The sequence below is a fragment of the Haliaeetus leucocephalus genome, unplaced genomic scaffold, assembly GCF_000737465.1.
Source record: "Haliaeetus leucocephalus isolate CR32 unplaced genomic scaffold, Haliaeetus_leucocephalus-4.0 Scaffold924, whole genome shotgun sequence".
NCBI lineage: Eukaryota > Metazoa > Chordata > Aves > Accipitriformes > Accipitridae > Haliaeetus > Haliaeetus leucocephalus.
The window spans coordinates 862,598-888,454 of record NW_010973360.1 but is presented as its reverse complement, the minus strand read 5'-3'; the positions used below and the strand labels follow the sequence as shown (position 1 = coordinate 888,454).

The window sequence follows — 25,857 nt, the reverse complement described above, 5'->3', positions numbered from 1 at the left end:
TATAAAGTACCTATTGCTAATGCTTGCAAATGGGTTTTGTTCTCAAAGCAGGAGCCTTAAAAATGTTTACTCCTGGATGTTATTGTGCAAGGAAGGGTAGCTTCTAAAATGTTTATGCAGAAGGAAAATTGGGTCTTGTACATCCAAGTGTCCTATGCTTACAATTGCAAATCCAAACTTGGGAGCAAACAAGGTTATCTTCCCCGTGACCCAATTTAAAAATACTAACAAGTAATTTTTATAAGATTTTAACTTAGTTAAAACTTTTTACTTACATTCTAGCATGGAATGTTACAATGGTATAATTATGCACCACAGTTTGGACCAAAAGTCAGAAATCAATGTACATAACAAGACAACAAAGACCTAAAACAAGTTCACTTGACATGGTTTCAGTTAAGTCTACTACTTCTCTGAGCACATGTATTTATTACATACTGGGTGGTGCTTTGACAGTTGTTACTGGATGCTACTTTCTAAAGCAGAGGTGTTAATCACAGAAGCGTCTCTCTGACCAACTTAAATCGTATCAGGTTGTCTGTTACAGCAATGAATACTGGTCCTAATGAGCAGTGTGTGGTATGACAAACTGCACAATTTCTTTTATGTCTCCAAGGAAGAGTATGAGGTTTCACACAGGAATCAGCTGGTTGATTGCCACAAATATTTCCATTAAACTTTTCAAAACCTTCAGCACTGCTTACTGGGAAAAAGAAAAAAGAATCTAGTTTAGAGGAAGCAACAATAAACAATGTTTCGCAACAGACTCGATTCATCGGGTCTTTTTCTTTGCAAACATTCAAAGCACACTGTAAATTTGACTGCAGGTTATCAGTTAAGTGAATTACAGCATATAAACACTACCTCTGCATAAATCATGCTTATCTGATGGCTTGTGAAAACTTGCTCTGCTACCACCAACAAAGCCCAATTTCAAGGAATCCCTCACCTTCAGCCATGTTGCTCAGGTATAAATGAGTTCCCCTGCTTGCTGGACGCATTCCACTAAGCCTTACTTCTAGCAACAGCTACTTGCTTAACTTAAACAGGAGGTAAACCAACTGTGTTTGCTGACATTACTGATACAAGTAGCTTCATGGCAGTGTGAATTCAGGGCCAACAGCCACACACAGTAGAACTGCTGTACTCTGAAAAGAGAGGGGAACAATAGTATACTCTTACTCAGGCATGCTCTCAGCATCAATTCAAGGCTTCATCTGAGCATTTCATCCATTACTACTACTTCTATCCCTTCACCAAATAATTAGTATTTTTTTAAAAAGTGAACTGGATACTAATTTAATTCTCACATCAACATTGTTTCGATTTTTTTTTTTTTTTTTTTGCTTTTAATTCCCCCCAAAATAAGATTTGTTTTAACGCAAACTGAAAGTTAAGGTCTGTACCCTAAAGTGCTCACAATCAAAACATACAGACACACACACAAAAAAACCCAATTAGTTCTTTCCTAACTGGGAATGCATCGTTGCTCTTGACTTGTAAATTGGAAAAAGTCAGCCTGGCTTTCAATCCAGCTGCAATCTTCCAGCACTAAGTAGTAAAGTGTTTTATAAACATGGCATTTTTTTTTTCCCCAACAAGATTGAATTGGAAGGTAGCAAGAGATACTTTTTGTAATCTTGTGATGCTATATTCATAAAAAGACTTTTTTTAGCAAAAACAGCCAAAGCAGTTTAAGCAGAATTCAGTGGACGTGTATTCTGGTAGCAGATTCATCTATTTTTCACCTATTTTCAATTTGTTCCATCAGAGGTGCTTCATACAGCTTGCCTTTCCTCCCACTCCCACACCTTTCAGTTACTATCTCTGCCTTCATTAATTGAATTGGATATATTTGGTGTCTAAATCAAAATCTAGAATTACAATGCAAAAATTTTTAGCATTGAAAGATGTTTACAGGGAAAAATAGAGATTCCAAACTCTATTGCTTTCCCCGTATCACTGCGTTTATGTGTCTCGGAGTGGACAGAATTTCTTGGTAACTTATTTTTCTGATCTGATATCCTCAGGTGCCCTTAGCTTTCACTCTGAGCAAAAATAACAGCTTTGAGAGGCACACTTCTGCAACTTTTCTGCACATCTCATCCATTCATTAAATATCTGTTCCTCTTCACACCATTATTCCTAGTAAAACACAAAAATTCTATCTGGTAGAGGAACATAACTTACACTCGCATTTTGTAAATTACTTTATAATTGTGGTGTTGGCTTTGCTTTCATTTTTTTTTTCTTAGTTTTGAATGCTAAAACAACATGGAAAAAGACCATGCAGTTTAAGAACAGTATTTACCTTTTATCACAAAATGATAAGAGGCATTACCTTATTTTATATTGCAGTGGATGATGGAATAAGCAAACATGCATTTGCAAAGGACTCAGATTATAATGATAAGGTTGTGTATATAGAACACATGTTTTGAGGATGCAATGAAAAATAACTTTCTTTGCTCTGTTTCCTTCTCCTCTTGCATTGGTGCTCCAAGAAATTAGTGTATGAATTGTTAACTAGCAGCAAAAATAATTTTGAGAATTCCTGACCTGGGAGGTTTATTTGCTCAACTTTCAGTTGTTTCTATTCTAGTTAGTATCTTTTCTACCAAGATTCATGTTCATATTTCAGCCAAACTTTTTATTCCCTCGGGTTTCTATCACCATCTTACAGTCCATTTTGGAAAGTGGAGTCACAGGGAATAGCAAAATAGTAAGAATATTGTGGACAAAGTATTTTATTCTATAAAGTAGTAAAGCCAACTGTGCAAGATACTAGCAAAATAGTAAGACTATTATATTCAGTATTTTTCATTAGCACAAATTAAGAGTGAAAAAATGTCTTTTAAAAAAAAAAAACAACAAACAGTCCGAAGCTTACAACTTCACCATGTTTACACTGAGGATAACAAGAGAGGAGTTCACTTGTATAGGGCAATAAACCAGAAGTCCAATATCTATATAATTTAAACCAATGTCCAAAGAACACTTTTTGCCTAGAAGAAAGCTACAACTATTGGGTCTTTATCCAGTTTGCATGGGACTAAGATAAAGCCATAAATAAATACCCACTGTGACAACTGATACAGAAAAGTTTTGCTCCCTAGCCTGTAAAAGATGCCAGCAGTCATTCCCAAACAATAAGAAATATTTCAGTTAAGTTCTTTTTTTGGAGCGTACTTGTTGGGAGCAGAAATACAAATTCACCATCAGAGTGCATGTGCAGACTTAGCACATGCTGCAATTGCCACTAACTGAGAAAAAAATCAAGGTGAGGAGCGGGAAACCACATGCTGCAATTGTACCATGTACCTTTAGGGTTCCTTAGCAACTTCTTCAGGCGTCTTCTCCTCCACAGAAACTGAAAATGGAGACAAAACACCAATGAGAAACATTGGAAACAACTTATTTGATGACAAATAGTCAAGTAAGTTGTTTCCTTTAGTCCAAAGGATCCTTTGGACTAAAGTGATACAATTTACAGTTGTATTAGGTATACAGACATTTTTCCTTTTAGCTTTTTAATTCTAATTGCAAAAGACTTGAGAGGCCAAACTTTTACATTACTTTAAAAATCTCCGCAGTGATGATGTTAACACACATTTTTCTTGCATTCAGTTATAACATTCAACTTCAATAGCAATATAAGATTGTTTATAGCTGCATTGAAACACTGCAGGGTTTATAAATATCGTGTTCTATATTTTTCTTTACAGCAATATAATTTGAAAGATAGAATTTTCTTAAATTAAGTCAGATGTTAAAAAAGTGTGTTACATCCCATGCAGCACAAGGGAGAATTTCTTGTTCTTAATGAACTTTACATCTAGCCACTTAGCAGGGCACTGAGCTCAAAAGACCCCTGCAATCCAACTTAGCAATACCTATTTCTACTGCATGGCATGTAATTTCAAAATTAAATTTTCTGCTAACACTATGATGCCAAACACAGTCATCGCTAGCAGCCACATTGCATCATTTGAGTTCTGCATGCTCTTTCAGCTAGTTCAGTGCAAACAGCCATTAGTGCTTTTCAGAGACCAAACATTTCAGACCCAGCTGTACTCTTGCACCTTCTGAAGTTTCCCCCGACTCCTCAGCATCAACGTCCTGGCTCTCTGAGGATCTGTCAGAAATCTCTTGAGCTGCTGAGGCTACTCCTTCCTTGACACTGTCTAGGTTTTCCTCGTGGGCAGAAGAAGCTGCAACATCCAAGACTTCACTCACAGTTTCTATGAATCAAATTAGAGAGAGAATTGTCTTCCCATTCACCGGCCTAAATGAGGGCGAGCAGTCAAGGCTCACAAAGCATAAAGTACCTGCCTAACATACATGTTTGAAGTAACTGAAGACAACAGGATCTATCAGATGATTACATTTTATCATGCAAATAAAAGTTTGCAAGTGGAATTCCAGGGAAAGTCTGACTTTTCCCAGCCCTGCAGCAGAAAACGATAAACATGAGCTATTTTCATGTCTTTAGACAAAGGTCAGTATTCTCTAACATGTATATTCTCTTGCAGATACCTTCATTTTATTTTCTGATTTCTGTCAAACCATTACCAATGTGTAAGATACTAATGGTAAAGCTTCCATGGCAATAATCCTAGTCTGATTAACACCATAGGACATTACACATACACTCCCCATAACCTTGCAAAGATGTCATGGGTAGTTTTAGTGTAGAAATATCCTAACATCAGGCTGAAGGGTCAGGCTGTGATTCCAGTGTAGCATGATTGCCAACTAGCCATTTTTAAATACTCCTTAAGGATAAAGCAATCTATCTGTATAAAAGTTGGTAATAGGTAATGTGTCTACATACAGACACGCTCTGCAGGGAGACTGAACACACCATCCAGCAGTTACAGGTTAAATTTTACTTGAGTAAATTCTGTCTTACCATGTTCTTCCAACCTTACTGTTGGAGGTCTCCATCTTCACACACCTTAACTGCTCAGCAGGATAAGGTTTGCAGGGACTTTGTTGTTACAAATTGTGTCCTGTACTAAGCTACATGTACATTAAATACAGCTAACTAAACAGATCCATTAGAAGTTCAATAAATGCAACAAATAGCAGTTTTGCAGAGCTAGCATCCCACGCCTTTTTCCAAACATCAGCTTGCAGCTATTTAAATACAGCATGTTCTGAACATCAACTATTTCACTTTGTTTTGCAGAATACTGACTGAATTTTGAAGAAGCAACAAGGAAAAAAATTCAGGAATTGCTACCTTTGTCTTTAGAGGGAACAGGCATGCAATAAAAAGAGTACATTTGAAATTCAGAACATTAGATATTTTATAACTAGCACCACTTGATGTAATGCAATATATTTGCTATGGTAACAAGCTGCTGGGTTTGAGTTTGTAACATCAAACATTCAGTTTATATTACCAAAAACTTGCTCTCTGGCTTATAGTATTTCATCTGGCTAACTTTTGTTTATTTCTTGTGATGTTTCAGTGTTTTCATTTCTTTTGCACTGAGACGAGTAGATCAGTAAGCAAGTAGAGGGAGCAACATGGACTCTCCTGCTTTTTAATAAAACCTTATTTCCTTTGAATGGGAATCGTGCTTATTTGTCACCTACAGGAATATCTGCCTTGAAAACAAACGTTAACGCTTACACCACTTGTACTGAATGATTTGTCTCTGGTCTGAAGTATTCTTTATGGCTATCAGAAAGGCAGGCTACTGCAACAAAATATGGATTCCTCCCAATGTGTCCATCCAGGTCTCTGCAGAGTAGCTGTCACTCCCTAAAATACAAAGGGCCTTGTTGCGACAGGCATTGCCTTTTTGAAAACCGACATCTGTACGTATGTGTAATTGTCCTTGGTTACTGCAGAAAACTCCAGTTGGTACTTTTATTCAAGTAGGATTCACACCTATTCCTCGACCTTCCTGGTGCCACGGCTGAAGTCCTCTTTTTGAGAGGAGAAAGCTGGCCGTAGCCGGCGGTCCAAGCGCACTTGCTCACGGCAGCACCAGTCACGGTAACTTGCACCAGATCATTATACATGCCTTAAGACATTATCTCCAGCAAAGATTCAGACTGGCCTATGAAGATCATTTTGGCATCATTTCTTTGGCCTATTGCAACTAGAGCAAGCTATCTAAGTGTCTTTTGGTGCTTTGAGCACCATGAAAATAAGAACCAATCTACAACCACGAAGGCTATTTTGAGCATTAATCTGACGTACCAAAACAAATCTCAGTGTATTTTCTGGTGGTTTGTACACGGCTCGGTCTTGGAACAAACGCTCTGTACCCCACTCATGAGGGTCAACGCGTTTTTCTCTGTCCCAGGGAATTGCTGTGATCCCAGGGCAAGAGCAGATGAATGATGACCTGGCAAGCTGAGAACGAGTCCCTCACCTCTTTCAGAATGGGGACTGCCACACAGCTCGTTCTCTGCAGGGAACACCAGGTGTACTGCCCGAGTCCCTCACATCCTCTCCTACCGATTAGCTGGTAGCACAAAGCATTACAAAGTTTAGGAACTTCTCCTTTTTGTTTCCCTGGATGTGAAATTTACCTCAGTGCTATTCTCCGCCCCCCTTCTTTTTAAAAATCTGCATGCATTTCATATTTTTTCAGTCCAGCTTAATCTCTCGCAGTTGTTCCATGTAAAATCCTGCAGTAACACCGTATTTCATAAAAGAGATTTTAATCTATGACTGGTACAACGATGACTCATTTTCCATAATCCTTAGAAGAAGGATTTTACTTTTCTGTCTGTTGAATTATTGCAAAGTTGTTAACAAGTCTGTCGTGAAACTCTACAGCAATTAATAGATGTAATTGAAATTGCTTCTAACTTTTGTTAGTTTGAACACTAAAATATTTAAGCTTCTTTATTTTTTCAAAATAGAGTTGTAGAGGAATTACAGCTTCTTAACTGGTTCTGTGTTGTTTTCTGAATGATGACCAGTTTGAAATTCTGAAGTCCCCATATTTCCTTGTGCAGCGACGACTGTGACCCATTGTTGTCCATTTACGCCAGCTTTCTTACAATTTCTACAGGCTTTAACTGAACAAAATTAATCTGCATTGTGCAACTGCTTCTCTGCAATGAAGACACAGGGTAAGTGCTGTTCATATTATGTTTTCTGCTGAATGCCCAGCTGGTTTATTAACAATATTACACAATACTGCTTCAGGTCCTTAACATCTTTAACAAAACACCCACTTGCAGTGTTCCAGTCAAATTCATCTCAGTCAAATTCACCTTGACCCATACAATTTAAAATCTGCCAAAAATGGGAATGTTCTTGATTTTTTTTAGTTTCTTCTTATAGTCACAAAAATGGGGTTGGTTGGTTTTTTCTTAATTCTGTAGTGGGGGAAGAAACCCCCACATCCTTCATCAACAGCACTGGAGTTAAATAATTTCATAATTTTACCATTTCATTGAGTGTTTGGTGTGCCGTGTGTGTCCCCCTTCCCATCTTAGTAGGTTATGTTACTCTACAGAAGCTATATACTTCACTGTTTCATACAAGGTATTATACTGGCAGCAAAATCTCAGCCTTTGTGTATAATATTAGCCATTTTTTCCTGAAAAATTTATATTTATTTTTCTTATGCCCTGGGATAAGTAGCTAAGTCCCAGTATCAGTGGCTACAGTTTTCTTCAATTTTGCTAGGCATTTGTATATACTATTGCACTTACAGATCTGAATTAGGAGCTTAACTTTCTTGTGATTTCAACAAAAGATAATATAAAAGAACTCCAAGCCTCAGAGAAATCAAACTAATCATGTTTACTAACTGTAGGCAAGTGGTTAGGCTTTGCATATTGCATCAACAGCTGTTCTGAAAGCATTCAAAGGGATTTTAACATACCGAGGATTTTGAGGACAAACATCCTCAGGCTAGTTAGACCCCCGACATATTTCTACTACGCAACCATCAGTACATAACTCTACATCTTTGTAATATCCATTGCTCACGTGTAACACTGAACCCTAACAAAAATATCGCCTGCTTCTGCCCAGGATAGCTATATGTATGTACTCTCAAGTGGTCTTTAGCTCCTGTGCTTTATGAGATAAACCATTTTGAGAAGAAATGCATCCTTCCAAATTGCACATGCAGGAACAGAACATGACTGGGCAAGCACCAGCAGCACATTACATATGCATCAAGCACAATACCAAACCATTTATGTTATGAAAACACATCTGTTTTGAGTAAATACAGAAAAGGAAATTGATTTTACAGACAAAAGGAAATTAGGTTTTTGTTTTTAATTTTTTTTTTTTTTATAAGGCAGCAGCATTAGGAAGCTCCTGTAGCTTATTAGGACAATATCCAACATCTAGTTCCACCTAGAAATATAATTTTTAGGAAACTATCCCTATCATCTCAGGGTGGGGGGAAGCTGCTTCCTGTATAAAGTAGTTATTCCTGCAGTCTTTAAGGACACATATTTTACAAGTGCTACAGTTGCAGCACTGAGAGCACAAAATGCTACATTTCTGTGCATTCACAGTAGAACAGAAAACAGTCCAAATCCAGGGCGCTTCTGCATCCTCATGATGGTCAATTGAATTGTCTGAATATTACTGAGCTCAGCATTCCCCCAGCAGAACAGAGAAAGCACGATAAGTGGGGACTTGCATGCCCTGTGTGACTGTTTGCTCCAGCTAACAATAAAAAATAAACCACACACACACACAGATTGACTTTCTCCTGCTAATAATAAAAAACCCAACACAAAACCCCACGCACGTGTATTGACTTTCCAAACTCAGATCCTACTGCTTGCATAGCCTCTTCCCCCAAAGCTTTCAAGCATTTAAAACAAGCTTTCCAACTTTCCTAGGGGAGTTTTTATGCAGAATCAGCCTGGATTTTTGTCTGGGATGCAAAGGTCTAGTCCGAAATTAAACCAGCTCGCACTGGCAGTCATGTCCTACCACCTGGGAAACAATATGCTATAGGATGATCTTGAAGCAGGAGGTGAAAGGGAGGTATGGAGAGAACTGAGTTGGCACAGATGATGATAAGTGGAATCTGAAATCTGCCAAGAACTTGGTTCTTGCAAGAATTTTTGTAGAAGATAACTGTTTCTGATAGCATTTATACAGGGCATCTATTGTTCTACAGGGCGTTAGCATTCAGTGTTCATAAAGCTGGATTTTCCAAGCTGTGTTCCATACCACATACCATGCGTGAAAGCTAATAGAGCAAACTACCAATTGTCCAATACGTATGTATTATTTCATACGTCAGCTTTCATTGACCACAATTCCTGAAGAAAGCAATAGGGTATGTGAGATCAAGGAAAAGAAGAAACAAATAGGCGATTTCTTTACTTATTCTACACGTCTACAGTCATGTCAGCATAGCCAAGAAGAGTAAGCAGACAGGTCGAGAGTGAGAAGTTCTGCTCCGCCATCTAAACAAGCCTGGACTTCTCTGGGAGCAAGGTACCTTCCCTTTGTTAGAACACTGAAGTTTCTTTAGTGCTAATTTAAGCTACTGCTTTAAAGCTTAGAGCAGCCCTTCAATCAAATCAATCATGTTAATGTGAGGATTAGGTCTTCACACTTACCCTGAAGTAGCAGCTAGTTCGCAACTAATTGTTAAGAAAACAAACAAATGAAACTTACTTTACATATAGAAAGAAATTAAAGGAAAGAACTGTTTTCCTCATGCAGGTGAAGCACCTTCGCTTGTGAAAGCAATACATCTTTCTCTTAATATGTAAAAATAGAGGAAGCTGTCTCTCATAGAGCAGCATTAAAAGAAGGAAAAGTCCAAATTTTTAAAAAAGCGTGGGGGCACTCTTGGAATTCAGAATTTTACTCCCATAGCAAAAGTTTCACCACCCTTGGCCAGGCAGCTCAGCGCTACTGCAAACACTCTCCTTGTTCAGAGTGCTTTTGTCTTGAAACTTTATTATTATTTTTAATATCTGTTGATACCAATTTATAGATGACCAATACAAATAGCCTGTAGGCATAGTTAAACTAACTTGTACATTATATTTTTAAATCTTATTGGATCTTAAGCTTTTACCTTGTATTTTTAAGTGGCTTTGAAAGTATGTTTTCCTCATTTACGATACATATGGAGAAGATAGCTGCTCCAGATTTTAAAATGAAAGCTACATTCAATTTTTTCCTTGCTTGGGGAGATGTGGAGATTTCAAGCCCCCCCAGGATGGAAGTTTCATAACAAGATAACCACAGCCTTCTCAGAAATACAGCCTGTATTTTTCCCCCCAGTTTTGCATTTCTCTACTAATATATTTAAAACCGTCATATTTTGATTCTAATCCTAATCCTTTGATTCATTTTAAAAGTGATATTTCCAGTTAGAAACAACAACAAAAAAATCTGAACAGGCACCGGTTTCCTGCAATTTTTAAAGATACTTAAAAATACACTTTTCTGAGTGAAGCATTTAACTTAAACCAGTATCCTTCGTATCATGAATTATTTTTTTTTAAGCAGTCAAGATGAGGCTGGTATCTGTAATGCAGAACGTCAGGTTCAATTACTTTAAAAAAAATATTCTTTGCAGAAGAATTTGGCTTTATAAAGCTAAAATAATACAAGTTAGGCAGCATAATACAAATGGAATCTGCCTGGAGCGCATGAACCAAAGCTGGAGTACAAAACAAGGCTTTGAGATTTCAAGCTGCCTATAACACAACCAATGTCACACACTAATTCCAAAGGGAAAAAAAAAAGTCTAATTTAATTGTGAAAACAGAAACAATATTTAATGTACAGTCTTTTAGAGAACCACTCATACTAGAATGTGATGCTTCTGTTTACATAAAGCTTCTCCTCAGTAAGGTCCACTGAGGGTCTCAGAGTGTCCCCTGAAATGTTAGGATAGGCAGAGCAAAAAATTCCCCATTCCTTTTCATAGTTTTAAAGACCCGCTAATTGAAAACTGACAGTGGAGTAGAATTCACTTTTTAAAAGTCAAATTCTGCCATGACTGAAAAGTAATTCAAGAATGTATTTGAGAGAGACTGCAAAACAGAGCACAAGAGGGGGGGGTACCTGCCTCCCTCAGATCTAATCCAGGGGAGAACACAGCAGTAGCAGTATGAAACTGCGATTCCCTTTAAGATCAACTTAACACATTTTGGTCCCATCATCAGCTTTAAAGAAAATGCAAGAGAAGTTCGTTCATCCATGGCTTTTGTTCTAAATCCTGAGGTGGTGGTGACAGCTAAGGTCCCCTTCCTTCCTTCCATCAGAAGCCACCTGCCACCCCAGCTACGGCTGACGTGGGTTCAGCACCTCCTCCCTCTGCTTACAGGGGCTCAGACCACCATCAGCCACATCAGGAATAAGAAGAGGGGGAAATAATAACCACAGTCAGTCTGGGACAAAATAAGCAAAACTGTGCATATGTTCCTGTAAAGTGAGCAAGTGCTTCAGGTCTCATTGGCCAGGAAGACACAAGGAACTCAGCACGGAGGGCTGATGTTCCCCACCAGGAGCGTCCCAAGCACCAGGAACGTCACTCAGGACTACTTGAAATGCTCTCTCTCTGCTCACTGCCATTTTATTTAGTGACCATTTAAGATTATAACAAGCTAGAGTAAGTCATCCACCTCTTCGAAAAGGAAAAACACTAAACACTTAAACATTGGGCTTAAAAAGGAAGAAACCTACTGGATGGTTAACCACAGACCAATGCCTCTCTCCGACACCGTGAATTCAGCACTTGACCTTCAGACAGGAAAAAATAAACCTCTCAGCTCTATGTGCTAAATCGAATCAGGGACCTAACAATTATTTAGAAAAGCACTGATTATTTTTCAGTCCAATCAGTTCCTTGAATGCACAGGATGGAACTAGTGGCTGGCAACTGCCGAAGCCCACATTGCTCTTAAGAAATTGTTTGCAGAACTGCCCTGGCCCGACCATGCTGTTGTTTGGACATGGCATGAAGGCAGTCTCAGCCTTCCCCACCTAGCAATACCTCGCCAGAGCCCACAGGCTTTAGGAGTTGTCTCCCTTTGGCATTTCAGCTATTCTGTAAGTTAAACCTGAACCAGAGGCTCAGAGCCCAAGGCCTGAACAAAGGCAGGCTGGGATTTCTAATAATCCTGCCGCTATAAAAATATGACAGCTTTTTCTTTTTGCAAGCGATCCATAATTAATCCAGATAAAAATCCATGAGGTCCAGCTGAGAGCCTAAACCATGGCATTATGAAGCACATTTTTAAGGAAAAAAAAAATTTATTCACTCCATACAGCAAGAAAAGAAACAACTTAATTCACAGGTTGTTTGTGCCTAATGTAGGTCACTAGTTCCTAAGAAAAGCCTCATCAATTCATACTAATGACCAGAAGGCTCACTTCAAGAGAGCTTATTCTACAATGGATGATTAAAAAAAGATTCAGAGAGCCTGTAATGGTCAGAATAAAAGCATAACAGTGCATACCACGTTAATCCAGAATAGTTTATAATACCTCATATCATTTCAAGTATATAATTTTATATTCTGTAACAAGGATTTGTAGCAAAGAGAAGCAATTCATATTGTGGTTCGTTGGTTGGTTGGCTGGTTGTTTTAAACATCTAGCCACTGACTGGAACAGATCATGAGAAAAAACTAGTGCAAGTTAACATAAACAGCATGTATGAAAATGCACTAATAATTTGATGTATGAAATCCTTCTGAAGTCATAAAAAAACTTTTAATTAAAGTTAGGCATTTTCTTTAGCACTCTTCATACAAAATAATGCAATAAGTTTTACCCACTTACATTGTTTTCAAAGGAGCAACCAAAGTTCAGCATGTTGATTTTAGAAAAGGATGTTTCTCTCTGCCATGAGAAATGCTGCCCAAAAATCAATACAAAAATCCCCATCATTACCATTCTGGTTTGAACTGCCACCACAGGAGAACAGAAAGGAGTCCCTTTTGCCATTTTCTCTAAAGTAGGACACTAATAGTATTCCTCTGCATGCCTTATTTACAGAAAATGTTCAAATAACACAGATAATACTACTTAAAGGTAAAGTAAACGCTAACAGTTTCTGTTGACCAAAGTGAGTTCTTGCTTTCCAATTTAAATAAATAAAGTTATTTTAGGATTCTTTTTAAGTCTTGACAATGAGCTATAAATATTGTATTAGTAAAAAGCAGTAAGTCCATTTTCTCCTTAATAGTGACAATCCTTTAGGCATTATTCACTTCATGTCCTTTTACCAGCTTTAATCTTTTTTTGAGAAGCTACTTGTCCCCTTGTTCTACAATAGACAAATAGGAAGACAGTTATTTTATGTAGTTCTCCCCCACTTATCTGTTTGCACTCTTAGCTGGGAAGTTCTAGGGTTTTTTTCCATTTTACTGGAATCTTCCTCCTCAGCCCAGTACATACTGTAAAATTCTCTTTTCAGCTAAGCTGATCAAAACCGAACGGTCTCTCCATTTACCAACTTTTGTCTTCAGGTGCTCACAACTTTTAAAGAAGTCTTTTCTAAATATTGTTCACATTCTTTCTACAGAGATTTTCCAGTTATGCTATGACGACTCATCTGCAAGCTCAGTTTTATGAAGAAAAAACAGAAGGAAGAGAGAAGAGACTAGTGGCCAGTGTATGGCAATCAGAGATGCAAGAGAAATGCAGCAGCCCAAGGGCCAGATAAAGAAAGTGATAAATGTGAAGCAGAAATACCCAACAGAAGGTCCACAGATATGGATACTTCCCCAGTAGGATAACATTCACATAATTCAACTTTCTAGAGCCTAATTTAGCTAGCTTAGTCTACCACAATAATTGAAGAGAAAAAAAATCCTCTAAAAGGAGGTTCAGAACAGAAAACCTTTATTACAGTTGGTAATTAAGCACAGGTTTCGTCAGATGATGTGAATACTCTCCCTGATTCCACCTGTCTTCTGTTACACCAATTTACACCTAGAGATCCATTTCATGCCATGACATTATACATATGAAAATGGTAGATAATAGGCCTGTTATGAGATGCTTCTGATCTATACCAGTGAGGTTGAGAAGAGAGAGGAAAAAAAAAAAGGTAGTTATTTTCACAAGGTCCAACTGTAAACAAGTGGTATAATCATAAGGGATAAGGTCTGTCCAGCCTTACACACACTGCATCTTACCCCAGCACCTAAGGTTGTAAAGAGCTGCAGGCTGCACAGCTTTTGTTCCTTCCTCCATCTCACACAAAAAAAATGCCTAGAAGGATGTGTTTGTTCTGCTGAGCAACGTCATTCTGAAAGCCTCTGAATAAGAATGCACAATTACAAATTACCGTGAGGACTTTTCAGCAATCTTCAAAATACTCCCAGTGTCAGAGCATTTGAATACACACCCAGACTTTGGTAACTTACCAAGCAAAAACAATGTACACTGATCCTGTCGGGTGTTTTTGTCTGCTTGGCATCATTGTGTGATCAGGTCAGCAAAAGTCCTGTCCAGAAAGCAGTAACTCCTGTCCAGTGCAGCCTGTATTTGTTTCTCTAGGCTGCAGACAACTGGCACTGTAATGCCATTTGAAGCTTGACATGGAAAACACTGGCACATTCACACACTAATCCTCCCCAAACCTAGTTACTCACTCAAATGGCGTTTGAAATAACAGAGAAGAGACCATGTCCTTCAATACTTAAAAAATTAGGAAAGAACCTATGCTACAGAAGTCAGGAGTCCAAGAAAGCATGGTTTTGGCCTAATTGCTTTTGCTATTCCAGTTGCTAATGCCAAAATCTCAAGCCTCAGTCCTAGAGTTGGAGAAAAGTTTACAGTGGCAATCCAAAAAACTAAAAGTCACAGATGTAACAATGCTGCCTAATCCAAACAGCAGCTTGCCAATCTGTACATTTTATAGCATGTGCTCTATCTGAAGAAAAATTGATCTAAATTTATGGTCCCCAGACACAGAGTACGCTAGAAGGAGAACAGCAGGAAACTTACCAGCATCTGGCAGTAACCAAGAGTGACAGCGCAACAGATCAAGCAATAAAAAGGTACAGAAAACTAGAATTTAGAGGAAGCTAAAACCTTGGGAACAGAGTAACACGGCACAGTACTTTTTTTGGCAACAGTATTTCACTGAATTCCAGATACCAATAGTGGGTTGTAAATTGCTTAAATTGAGGCAAGGAAAAACTTCCAGCCAGGTACAATTGTAATTAACTTTCTAAAATTGAAATTACCCTGATTAAGTACCTACCTCCAAAGTTGGGGGATTTTTTGGTTTGGTTTGGGTTGGGTTTTTTTGCACATCTGTGTATAAACACACATTCTTGTTATCTGTATACATACATATTTATGTATACTGGAGCTGGAGACAAACATCCACTGGCACCTTGCACTTCCAAGGACATTACAAAAAGCCTTACACGTTAAAAGAAACAACTGCATTTGAAAAAGCAGAGGTTTACTGGTAACCATAAAAATACTTGCACCTTCATCTGCAGAAGTAACATCAAGCTATCAACAAAAATAATAAAAGTCATTTAAATAAGTGTTCTTTTTTCAAGGTAAGCCTGCATTTCCCTGGGCAGTTCTGAAAGAAAAATTCTTCCCTATCTCAGTAAAAATGGAGATATGCTTTTTTTCTCTCTAAATGGAGAGAACACAAATGATAAAAATGGTTAAATACAAAACTGTAAGATATTTCCAGATGGATTTTAATCATACAATTTTTTTTTTAAAACACAAATAGCTTTTGACTGCAGGTAAACACTGAACAAAGGGGTACATAGAGAGCAGAGAACTTTTGACTCAAAGTACCATCTTCTTATATTTTAAATATTATGCTGACGGAAACCAGCTTTTACATAGCTTAAAGGAAAGGGATACTGGTTTAAGCCTGTGCGTGTAAGACCACATGCTGCTTGCTAAACCCCTCAAGCAGTCAAGGGCCAGAGGCTCCCCATCAATTCCTCGGAGACCCGAGGGAAGAACCGCTTCATTAAGGGGTCCTGCTCTTCTCCTGCAGATGGGGCCGGGAGGAGAGGAGCAGCCGAACGCTAAGGTGACCTGCGGCAGGAGCCTCTGCAGCCTCCCAGGGCAGGACCCGGGTTACACAGCGGTCACAGCAACTTAGCCCCCGTGGGGGAACCTCACGTGAACTGCTTATGAGATCCACAGGGTTCACCCTTGACTCAGGCACACCCATTACGAACAGTGATTTACAACAGTCTTCACTGGTGACCAGTGGCATGAGACAACTGTTCTCAGAAGCAAGTTTTAACACCCCAGAAATGTCCAAGAGATCAGGCAACACTACACCGGGGAGAATACTCCCTTGCTTTAGAAACTAGTACTGACTGCAGGGAAGTACAACTTCTGCTGCTTTATATGAAATGCTTTAGCTAATATGTAATATCCCAATTAGGGGTTGGAAGGAAGATGGCTGATACAACATGCAGAAGCTCTCAACAATTTTATACCCCACAGGTTCGTTTCCGCCTGCTTTACCACACAGCAAAGAATAACCACTGCAGCAAGATTTGACAGAGGACACCTGAAATGACCCTCAGAATCCCTTATAAATTTCAAGGTAACAAAAGTGTTGTTCTAGTGCTGTTTTCTTCAGTAAGTGGCCAGAAAAAACAGATCTAAGAAATTGATGATTTCTAAATAGCACATCCACTTCCAGTCAACACCAGCAGTAACTAACAGTTAAAAGACATATTTCCTCTTATAAAATAGTGACCACTAACTACATGAAGTCACCATGTCTAGAATTAGATCCTCAGACTTAATCCACTTATGCACAACATTTCTCAGGGAAGATCCTAGCTGCTTCCTCTTCAATAGAGCAGCAGGAATATTTATCATACGAAAGACCCCACCTTATCCAACAACTATCAAATATTCCTAGACCAGCATTATGAAAGGAAAATTCAACCACTTCTGGACACAAGCAAGTGCCCACTCCTTAAAGTGGTATGTTGCAAGTGCTTGGTAGACTAACAGAGGTAAACACTGCAAGACATTTTAAAACATCTTATATCTCTTAACAGCTCTAATTCACTAACTTTAACATATACCAGACTACTTTTCTAAATGAAATGGTCTAAATATTCCATAGGAATGGAAATTTTTAAGGCTCCAGGTATTTTAACTTCTACCTTATAAATATAGTCACTACAAATATACCTGTACTTTTTATTAGTTATATTACTTTTAGCAGATTGAATCAAGTATTGGTTTAAAATGTTATTTGTAATGGATTGTTTTGCAGACAAGCACAGGAGCTGTTCACACGTGAATTAAAACCCCATTCATACCTAGCCCTTTCACAAAAGTCAGCCACTTGAAGTGCCGCACCATTTCTCAAGTTCATTTGTTAAAAAGGCAATTAAAATGACATCCGTTCCTCACTGCAGTCACCAAGGAAAAAGGCGAAAACAATTCTGGAATCTGCTAATACCTTTCAAGGTACTGTGGTAACCTCCCACGGACTAGCAGTCAAAATGCTGTTAATCTCAGTTTGACCTGTGTTTCAGATATATCCTCTCAAGCGGATGTTTGTATTCTCCAAGTAACTCAAACATAGGTGTGCAGTAAGTCATGTTTAAGTCAAGCTGAAAACTGCTTCAGTGGTTTTCATGCTTACTACACCCACACTGAAGTCTTCCCTTCCAAAGCAGGAATTAGAATTAAGTTTCTCTTTCATGACAGGCTGGCAAGTTTTGTTGTTGGTGGTGGTGTGTTTGGTTTTTAACTAAAGATACCAGATGCAAATGTTTGCTGCCTACCTATTGACTGAGAAATTGCCATTGCTTTATGTGTGTCCCTTCCAACTTTAGCTGAAGAAATCAAGAGGTAAGAGGATAAGCCATTGCTCTATCCTCACAGGTTAGTAGAAAAAAAAAAAAGTTCTAAAAAAATCAAGTTAAATTATAGTCCTGTACTTTGTGCAATTTACGGATAGGTTTGCATTTGCATTATTGTGATTTTTTTAAAAGCACAGTAAAACATCTTAAACGCCCTGACAGTTCAAAATACTGAATATGTAGCTACTAATCGATTTAAGTGTTCAATACCAATTTGATGTTTTATTGAATTTTGAAATTTTTAGCCTATTATATCCTTAAAACTGAGATCATGACAACATTTTGGTTGCTACGCAAGATTTTGTTGACATTACATTGAAAGAACAGCTATAATTATTTAGTGTGAATATCTTAGGAGTGGCCAGTGAAATAAAAGTGTTCAGATTCCTTAACATGCTCTTAAGAACCAGGTCACTGAAACAACTGTTTAACCGACCATATTACATGGCCACCTTAATATAAGATCTTAAAGAAGAGAAATGGAATGGGGTAGTAAATAAACTTTTCATTCTACTAGTTTTAGACAGTAACTCTGGTGCCCCAGGCAGCATACTTTTAGAGACACTGATTTAATGAACTTAATTACCTTACGTTCATGATAGGTCAAGGTAACAGCTGAATTAGTTTTCACTGTGGGACAAACTCCATTAGGAATACTGACATTTGTTCTTAATGTTCTGTAGTAAGAGGCAGAGTTTTAGAATCCACAATACACACACACACGCAAAAACTGCATTCATAAGTTAACCTTGCACTGCAGCAGCTTCTGAATTAGCAGCAACTTCCAAATTAGCAGCAGCTTCCTGCTGTGCTTCCTCGACAGCAGGGGATGCATCTGGAGCTGGTAAGTCATTCTCCCCTCCAGTTTCTGGGGATAGCCCAGCATTCTCATCCTGTGCTGCAGGTCCAGCAGCAGCTACTGCATCAGCCTCTTCCGTGACTGTCTCTGCTTCAGTGACTTCAGCCGTCTCTTCTTCATCACCTTTTAAGGATTTATTTAATACAATAAAGACAGTAAAGCACATGCATGCAACACAAATTTGCGAACTACTTTTTACCATTCTCCTCATTTAAATTTAAAATGGGAAGCTAAGCTTTGGGATCAGAATTTACAAACAAAGTCAAGAAATCAACAATTAATCCCCCCATATTGTCTAATGTGGCACCAAAAAAGGACGTTTACAAGATGAGGAAACCATATTCTTAATTACCGAGTTTGATAACTGCTTCAGTGTAGTAAGAAAAGAAACTGTGGCTTAAAGCAAGTGACTGCAAGAGGTGTGAGTGCAGAGAAGGATAAAAAAGGACCCCACCAAGTGTTGCTCCAAACCCACTCTGCTGAAATGGCCAGTGATAATGCACTCACGGGTGTCAGAGGGAGCAGGATTCTTACCCTGTTCGTAGCCAGCAGTGGAATTACCACACTGGGAATAAGACATTTGCTACCATGCTTAGAAGCTCTTATGGAGTGTATTATGCATCAGGCTCACAGCTTAGAAGCACTGCAAGCCAAGACGTGCCTTCAGTTTGCACAGGCCTATTTTCAAGGTGGCTAACTTGGCTGGCAATAGCTACAATAATGCCGAGCCCAACAAGTTTTCAGATGGGTTTTGTTCCATCTCTTAGCTCTGTGCTGCCACAGGTACTCTGCTATGCCTGCTCACCCTGCTTTCTTTAAAGCTGTATTGAATGCACTGTGACCCCTGCAAGAGCCATAGCACTCAAGTAAGAAAGGTAAGGTCTGCGGGGCAGAATAAAACAGGGGACCCTTACTGAAACTAGGTGTATGCAAGTGAGAAAATAACTGGCTAATTTTAAGCAGTCAGCATTCACTTTACTGGAGATATGACCAGTTATGACTGACCGTTTTCTTTTTACAAGCCCCAGCTGTCTTTAAAAAAGACTTGTCTACGCTGCTGTGGGTCAGACTCTTTAGAATCTGAAAAACCCAGTGTTTCCCAATCATGCATTACTTCAAACTCAGCTAAGACAAGTAATTAAAAACTAACAGCACAAAGCAACAAAGATGCACACTCACCATGCAAACATGCACTAAGATCCCATTAACAAAAGAAAGTTATATACCAAGTGTTCATTGCAAGTTTACCGCTAGAACCAACTTGCCATGTGAAGAAACAGAACTGGAAATAAAGTTTGTAATACAGTGTAAACTAAGTGAGAATAGAAAGGAAAGGACAGAACTTAAAGAGACATAGTCAGAATTTATTTTATTCTTTTATATCTTTTTAAAAACTAAATCAGATCAATTTTAATTCTTGGTTTTCTTATGCTAGTGCAAGCCTATCTTTCTGTGTTCAGGTTTAAACACAAGTCTATTCATTGCTCAGTAAAAATCAAAGCTTCATATTGTGCAACCTGATCATGTCCCTTTAAGAGAATGGTGTATTTCAAAAAAAACCTAAATTGATTACACAAAGAACAGACTAACAGCCAAGCTCAACATTCAGTACACTTTATTGGACAGTCAAATATAGAGTGCATTCATTCAGAACAGCCAGCTTCTCAATCTCAGAACTCCCTCTACAAAGCAAGATTCAGTAATAAGCTCAATATGGTTTGGCCTTGCAAACATAGGTAGTTCTTTTAAAGTCTCACAAGTGTGGAGTTTTACAATAGAAGGTATAAAGTCATTCCAAGGTAGGCTGCAAGGTACGCAATGGTGAACGACTGTCCTTTGTTTGTATTTAACTTCCTCGGGTTTGGAAAGAGATTTCCCTTGTATTTTAGTCTGGAAAGTGTAAAAGCAGAGGATAGATTAGAAAGGTTGAATCAGCTTGCATCAAGTTAAAAAGAAAAGTCATTGCTAAAAAAGAAGGAAATCAGGAACAAGTTTAAAGGAGACACATGCAAATGGAAGACAAAACTCAGTATTTGCTAAATAAGCAAGTAGAATGTTCTGCAAGGCAAACATCACTTTACAGTTCAAATGATGTCCCAGATTTCCTAGTGCTACTTTGACTCAGGCTTCTGCCAGGGGCTTTTTTAAATCCCTCCCTAAATTTGAAAGTAGCTTTCAGTTAAGAAGAGCTACAGAAAATTTGCTATTAGGACTTTTCTTAAATGTCTGGTATCATTAATTAAAATACCATTAAATATCACTTCAACCCTCTAATAAACAAACAAGCCTAGAAGAGCATTTGATTGTTTCTCTTGTTTTGACAGCCTCATTTGCTACATGCAGGTCCCTAGAATAGACATTTTGGGTTTGGGCACAGGGGGAGAATTTTCCTTGGGATGAGAAACCACAAAAATCATTCGTATCAGGAGAATCTCTCTCTGATCAGCTGCTCCCCAGTATTAATTCTTCCAGCTAGGAAGTCCTTCTCTTACCATAGGACATGTAGTAAATATGCCATGAACGTGCTGTTCAGCATGCTGCTTTTCCATCCACCACTTCATATTGTTACCAGCACTGTTTTATAGCTTATTTTATGTGACCCTAGGAAGTATTAGAATACTTTGAGAACAGAATTTTTAATCACTCTTATCGGCAATGCTTACTGTGAAAAAGTGTAAGGAGTAACTGCATCTAAAGAATGTGTAGGGAAAGAAGCTGCAGTGGCACTTCTGGGAAAAGCAGTACTACAGTAACACTCTGTGACAAGATACACACAAAAATATGGCTACGCAGGGAACAGGAAAAAAGGGGAGGAAGAGAGACGTTAATTCTTTTGAGAAAGCACACAGAGGATTCCATAGGAAAAGCAAGAACAGAAACCTCTTTTGGGAAGATACAGTTGGGAATGAAGAAGGATCTTAAAAAGAGCTGATTCAACAGTTGTTTTGTATTGTGAATTGGAATTAGCTACTCAGAAGTCCAATTAAAAACTCTGCGTTGAGCTTTTACTCAGAAGTCCAATACTGAAAATAATATAGGAGACAAGTTTCAGCTGTGTTCACTGTACGGCCTTAGAAATGTTTTGCACTTCTTACTATCAATAATAAGGGAAGCAGCAATCATCTGCCATTGGTTGTGACATTCATGGAAGTTACTAAGCAGCACAAGGCATCAGATTATGGGATGTCTGGAGAGCACCAAGTACTCTTACCCCAGTCTCAGGCAACACAGGTATAGCCTTCAGTGGCTCAACAGCACCACTGACTCTGCGGGTATCCAAACATTTTGGCAGGCTAGGGTTAAAACTCACTACCTTGCAGAAGTGAACCTTAAGAGAAAAGAGGGAATATACTGGCATAATTTTGAGGGCCCTGGAAGGTTTGCTTGATGCTTTCACATCTACCATGTTCTTCTGACTATGTTAGAACGTAACAAGCATAACCCTCATTTCTTCCCTCAATGACTAGGTCACTAGAAGAAAATACCTACTTTGGTCCTGGTCAAATTTTTTTATTTTAGGGACAAGGAAGGATTGCATTAAAATTGTGGCCAAATTCTCAGCATTTAAATAATTAAGTTTAAAAACTGTATTGCTTCCAGCTGTGTAAAAGAAAGGAAATTAAGGTGTTTTGTCATTTTAAATCTTAAAAGTTCTAAAACTAAAAGATGTGTTGTGGAACTTCAAGACTAGCAACTTCAAAAGAAATAATTTTAGAGGCAGACAATTCAAAGCATGTTCTCACGCTGAAAACAAAATTTAAACTCAGCATACTTTATTCAAACCTATCCTTTGTGTGCATGCAAATATATTAAATGAATTCTCTAGACGTCAGCATCAGAAAAAATAAGGAAGAGCTTCAAGTGCTATGGCCTCATAAATTTATTTATTTTTTAAACAACAACTAAATAAAAATATAAAGATCCGTAAGAAGCAATTTTTTCTAATTGCTTTTCCTAGCAAGGCCATGTGTGCCAAAGTTCTATCTTTTATATTAATGCCACTGTAATGCTAATTGATGTAGACAGAGACAACATTCCATTACAAGTATTTGAACTAACAGGGTCTAATTATTTAAGCATGAAGAGCTAAGTAAGGATTTGCCATACATTTAGGTGGTGTCTGTTTTTCATTTAATCCTAAGTTAAAAAGGACAAAGTCAAAGTTGTAGGACAAGAAATGGGTCCAATTTACAATATTTTTTAAAAATGTAGGTTTTTTCCTATTGAACTGCATTCCCTGCTGGCACGTGGCCTGGAGCCAAACTGTTGACTGAGAAAAAGATATTATCTCCTTCCCCCCCAACAAACAAAAGAACAAAACTGATTTTGACAGCATTATGCATTTAGTCAAGTTTCATTAAGCTTCCAGTAAATCAAATGCAAATACCCAATATAAAATTAATGGTTCACACATCAATTCTTTCCATTCAAAGAGACTCCTGCAGGTTGATGACAGGCCAGATTCACTGCCTGAACATTAAGTCCAGTCCCAAAATTTGTGCAGAAGTAGCTTTGTAACAGAACACTGCACAACCACCTTTGTCTTTACTCCCACTCACAGAGCTCAGACAAGGACTTGGACAGCGTTAAGGCCTGATTAGACAATCTAGAAATCTGTTCCAGATCCTCATGTACCCGGGGAACAAGAAAGAAGAGCTCAACTCACCCTTGCTTGACCAAGGTTTGTCTTTCCGCCCCTCAGCTCTCTCCTGAAGAATATTCAAATGTTCAATATACTTGCTGCGGGATGAACTGACTATTCTGTAGGCCTGAAAGGAAATTATACCTAAACTTACTGTTACATCCCTACAAAGTTACCAAAGAAGAAGAGGGGAGAGGGAAAGAAGAGTTTTTATGCAAATGCTACTGCTCATCTTAAAAGGCATATCAAATTATGCTAAGCAAGGTCAAAAAAAAATTACAAAAATAAATATCTATTTTGCTATACTAACATATTTATATGTTTCTTATTTCTTAGTGGAATAAAATACAACATGCGGCTTTCAAAGTGCTGCAGTGTTTTGGGAATTGAACACGGTATTTTAAAAGACAATTACAGACAGATTATTTTTTAAAAAAATTATGGTCAAAAGGTGACAGCAAGAAAATTTGTTATTCCTCCAGATATGCAATCACACAAGTTTGATATTGTGAACAAGTAGAAGCTACTTACCATTCAAGAGGATTATTTTGTGGGAGAGGGAAACATGCACCTCTCTGGGATGTGCTAGTCAGTATCTCACTATCTCAAATCTTGGGGGGGAGGGGTGGAAGGAAGCTATGAAATGGAGGCTTTAGGGATGTGAAGCAGAGTCTGATATATTTAGATGCAAGGAAGAGAATGATTACTGAAAAGCTTGACAAAAGTAGATGTTTACAAAACTTTAACATGCTTAAGTAACTACTACTCTTATCTTTCTTTGTGCCCCAAATAGCAAGGTTCATAATACTGCCCTTGCAGCTTCAGACAGCTTACTTCACATCTGTCTTGCCCGCTTTGAGATATTCTTAATGTTTGTGGTTGACAAGAAGAGGCAAGGGATTAGAGGCAGGTGCGTTGCTCCATCTTTGGACATGTTCATTTCACATAAGGTATGTTTTCCACTAAGAATGACAACAGCACTAGATACCTAAGTAACACTAAAACGGGCAAGCAACAGGCATCCAATTTCACTAGTTCTCTTGAACTGATTCTTAAGTTAGACTGTATTTAATTATACGCTACGACACCCACACTCTATTGACGGTTTGCATCTTGACCATGTTCTTTAACCCAGAGCACACCTTACACCAACCATGCCAACTCGGAAAGCACAAACAGCTCCATTCCCAAACACTTACATAAAATAAACCACCAAAAGCAGCAACACCAGCAAGGAGGTAGTAAATCATGGTCTCTCCAGAAGAACCAGGAACACTCCCAGATGACATCTGGCGAAGAGGTGCTATAAAAACCATTATTGAAATTGATGTAAAGTGCTGCTAAAATACGGTCACAAAATAGAATGACAGAATCTGAACTTTGTATAGGAAAGGCTGATTTTAAAAGCTGTAACAAAACAGAGAGGTACAGCCTAGCGATGTTTAGGACAACTGAGTAACACAAGGCGTGGTGCCTAACTGAACAAGGTGCGTGGCTGAGCTCTTCCTAAGAGTGTAAGATTTTCTGTGAACTACACTGTCTGCCTACCAGCTTCCAAGTAGTGGATGCAGTCTATATATAGACTAAGGAACATTTAAAAAAAAAAAAAGGGAACATAAAAGAGTTCCTGCCTAAGGTATGTAAAAGAATCAATCTGTCCTTATTCAGTATTGCTGCAGTCATGATCAGCAGAGGTAACAAATCCTCTTCAGTTTAATAACAGAGCACTTTAAGAAAAAGCCTTTTCCTTTGAATTCACATTCTTTCATTCTCAAATAGACTGCTGACATTTAGATACATGCCCATAACCTCAAGTATTGGCCAACAGGGCAGACAGGCAGGATTACAGTTTTATCCCTGATTGAGTACGTGTTCACTATAATAGCGGTGTTAGCCATTTATTTTTGTTCACCGCCTCTGTAGTTTTGATGCTTGCTATAGCCTTGGATTCTTCTGTATATCTCAGAAGGAGACTCACAAAAACCACACATAATTCTGTTCATCAGCAAAGCTTTCAGCTGGATTTCATGACTTCATCCCAGATGAGTAGCACAGACGAGAAACGCCTCATTGAAAGGGTACTCATTAAACATAAAATGGCTCTGAGCATTGCAATCAGTAGCTGCAAAAATAGTCTCAGTCTCAAAATATTGCCACCGTGTGCCAGATTATGTTTTAGCATCATCTGATGACACGCTTTCCAGACTCCTCTTCAATAGCCAGGCATCCTAATGGATCTTCTCACATTTATACGTACATTCTGTAGCAGTTTCTCACGAATACTTTCTTCTCAAAGGCTGCACGTTATAGATAGCAGAGTGCCCAGCCAGCCTGCAGTCACCCAACACGGCCCGAAGATTTTTTTTTTTTTTTTTGCTACTGGTTACACAATTCCTGATGCACCAAAAGCCATGGCTGCAACACAACCACACCAGGCTGATTCACGCTCCCTCACGGTGCTACGAGGCCGCTGAGGAAACCGGTGCTTTGACTATCCACCTAAGGGCGGTTTTTTAAACACACACCCCCCCCCCTTTTTTTT

General features: G+C 38.4%; 1 protein-coding gene across 1 annotated transcript; it reads right to left on the bottom strand.

Moving 5' to 3' along the window:
* Positions 1–18,557: 18,557 nt before the first annotated feature.
* On the bottom strand, positions 18,558–24,604 carry MGARP (mitochondria-localized glutamic acid-rich protein). The gene is made up of 3 exons (XM_010583630.1): positions 24,515–24,604; positions 23,340–23,442; positions 18,558–18,796 (listed from the first exon to the last, which is right to left on the bottom strand). The coding sequence occupies exons 1-3, from the start codon at positions 24,602–24,604 to the stop codon at positions 18,558–18,560; spliced, it is 432 nt and encodes a 143-aa protein (XP_010581932.1).
* Positions 24,605–25,857: the final 1,253 nt, after the last annotated feature.

Coding starts and splice junctions, on each gene's coding strand:
- MGARP (XM_010583630.1), bottom strand. CDS start 24,604: ATGTCATCTGGGAGTGTTCCTGGTTCTTCTGGAGAGACCATGATTTAC. Junction 23,443..24,514: donor CTTTTGGTGGTTTATTTTAT/GTAAGTGTTTGG, acceptor ATTTCCTTTCAG/GCCTACAGAATAGTCAGTTC. Junction 18,797..23,339: donor CAAACCTTGGTCAAGCAAGG/GTGAGTTGAGCT, acceptor AATCCTTAAAAG/GTGATGAAGAAGAGACGGCT.